At 58.1% G+C, this 1,330-nt stretch overlaps 1 gene segment (V, D, J or C); it reads left to right on the top strand.

Moving 5' to 3' along the window:
- Positions 1-602: 602 nt before the first annotated feature.
- LOC106723298 lies at positions 603-1,090 on the top strand. The segment is given in 2 exon segments: positions 603-648; positions 732-1,090. Coding segments are annotated over 2 exon segments (405 nt in total).
- Positions 1,091-1,330: the final 240 nt, after the last annotated feature.

Genomic DNA, 1,330 nt, shown 5'->3' with positions numbered 1-1,330 from the left:
ATGACCCTCCTGGGAAAGGTCCCTGCTGCAGATGCTGGGCCAGGACTGACCCACCATTGCCAGGCTCTGGAAACTCCACATGGGGAACTGAAGTCAATCTTTTGCCTGACCATGTGGGGGTCAGAGTAGAGGAGAGATCTGGTCCTTGTAAATTTGGGGCCTGCACAGCTGGTGTCCATCTGCCTTTCCCCTGAATCCCTGTCTGTCACACATTCATCCCCATCACTGTTTCTGAGCTATGGAGCAGCAGTGGAAGGGACTGGGATTCAACCTGAGGGAAGGGGCTAAGGATGTGGGGACCCTTAGGCCAGGTGTCACCTCCCTCAGGATGGACCTGCTGACAATAGGGCCGTGGGGTTTGCTCTGAAGCAGCTAGGGTACCAGCACCAGGAGGGTGAAGAAGGAGGAGAGAGGGGAACCACATGTACATGCACATGCATGCCTGGGCCCCTCCCATCTGTTCTAGGCCAGACCTCAGTGCAGCCCCTCTATGCAAATCCCAGCCCAGTTCCCTGCTCAAGCAGTCATCCCAGGGCACTCAGGGCCACTGTGCCCAGGAGCTGAGCTTCCCTCCCAGCTCTGGACTCCCCTCCTGAAGCACCATGATGATGCTGCTCTGTCCCCTGCTCGTCCTGGCCCTGTCTCCAGGTGAGTGCCTGGGGAGGCTGTGGGGGGTGGCAGGGACTGAGGAGTTTGGCAGAGTTGATGCTGACTGATCACTGCTTTTCTAGGCATCCAGTCCCAGTCCCAGCTCCAGGAGTCTGGCCCAGGAGTGGTGAAGCCTGGGGAGACCCTCAGCCTGACCTGCACCATCACTGGTGGCTCTGTCACTAGCAGTTACTGGTGGAACTGGATCCGGCAGGCTTCTGGCAAAGGACTGGAGTGGATTGGGGCATGGACTGGTAGCACAAGCTACAACCCAGCTTTGCAGAACAGAATCGCCATCTCCGTGGACTCCTCCGGCACCAAGTACTGCCTGCGGCTCAGCTCCCTGACAGCTGCAGACACCACCATGTATTACTGTGTCGGCAGTGGCACAGTGACAGAGAGCAGGGCAGGGGCTGCACAAAATGGGGAAGTGGATTCTTAACAGGCAGCCCTGGCAATTTCTCTTCTCTGACAGAGAAAGCAAGAGACATGCACAAAGTACAAGAACAAGAGCAAGCCCAGGCTGGCACTTCCTAGGAGCTCAGCTTCACAGGGAAGACTCACACCCAGACTCAGGCTTGAGCGTCTCTGTGTCTGGGGCAAGGTCAAGACCCCTGCACCCTCTACCTGGTCTCAGCCCCCACCCTCCCTGCCCGCCCCACCCCCAAGCTGAGAAGTGGGA

This window comes from Alligator sinensis, unplaced genomic scaffold (assembly GCF_000455745.1).
Source record: "Alligator sinensis unplaced genomic scaffold, ASM45574v1 scaffold2121_1, whole genome shotgun sequence".
NCBI classification, from domain to species: Eukaryota; Metazoa; Chordata; order Crocodylia; family Alligatoridae; genus Alligator; species Alligator sinensis.
Note: the sequence above shows the minus strand (reverse complement) of the source record. Positions and strands in the feature narration are given on the sequence as shown.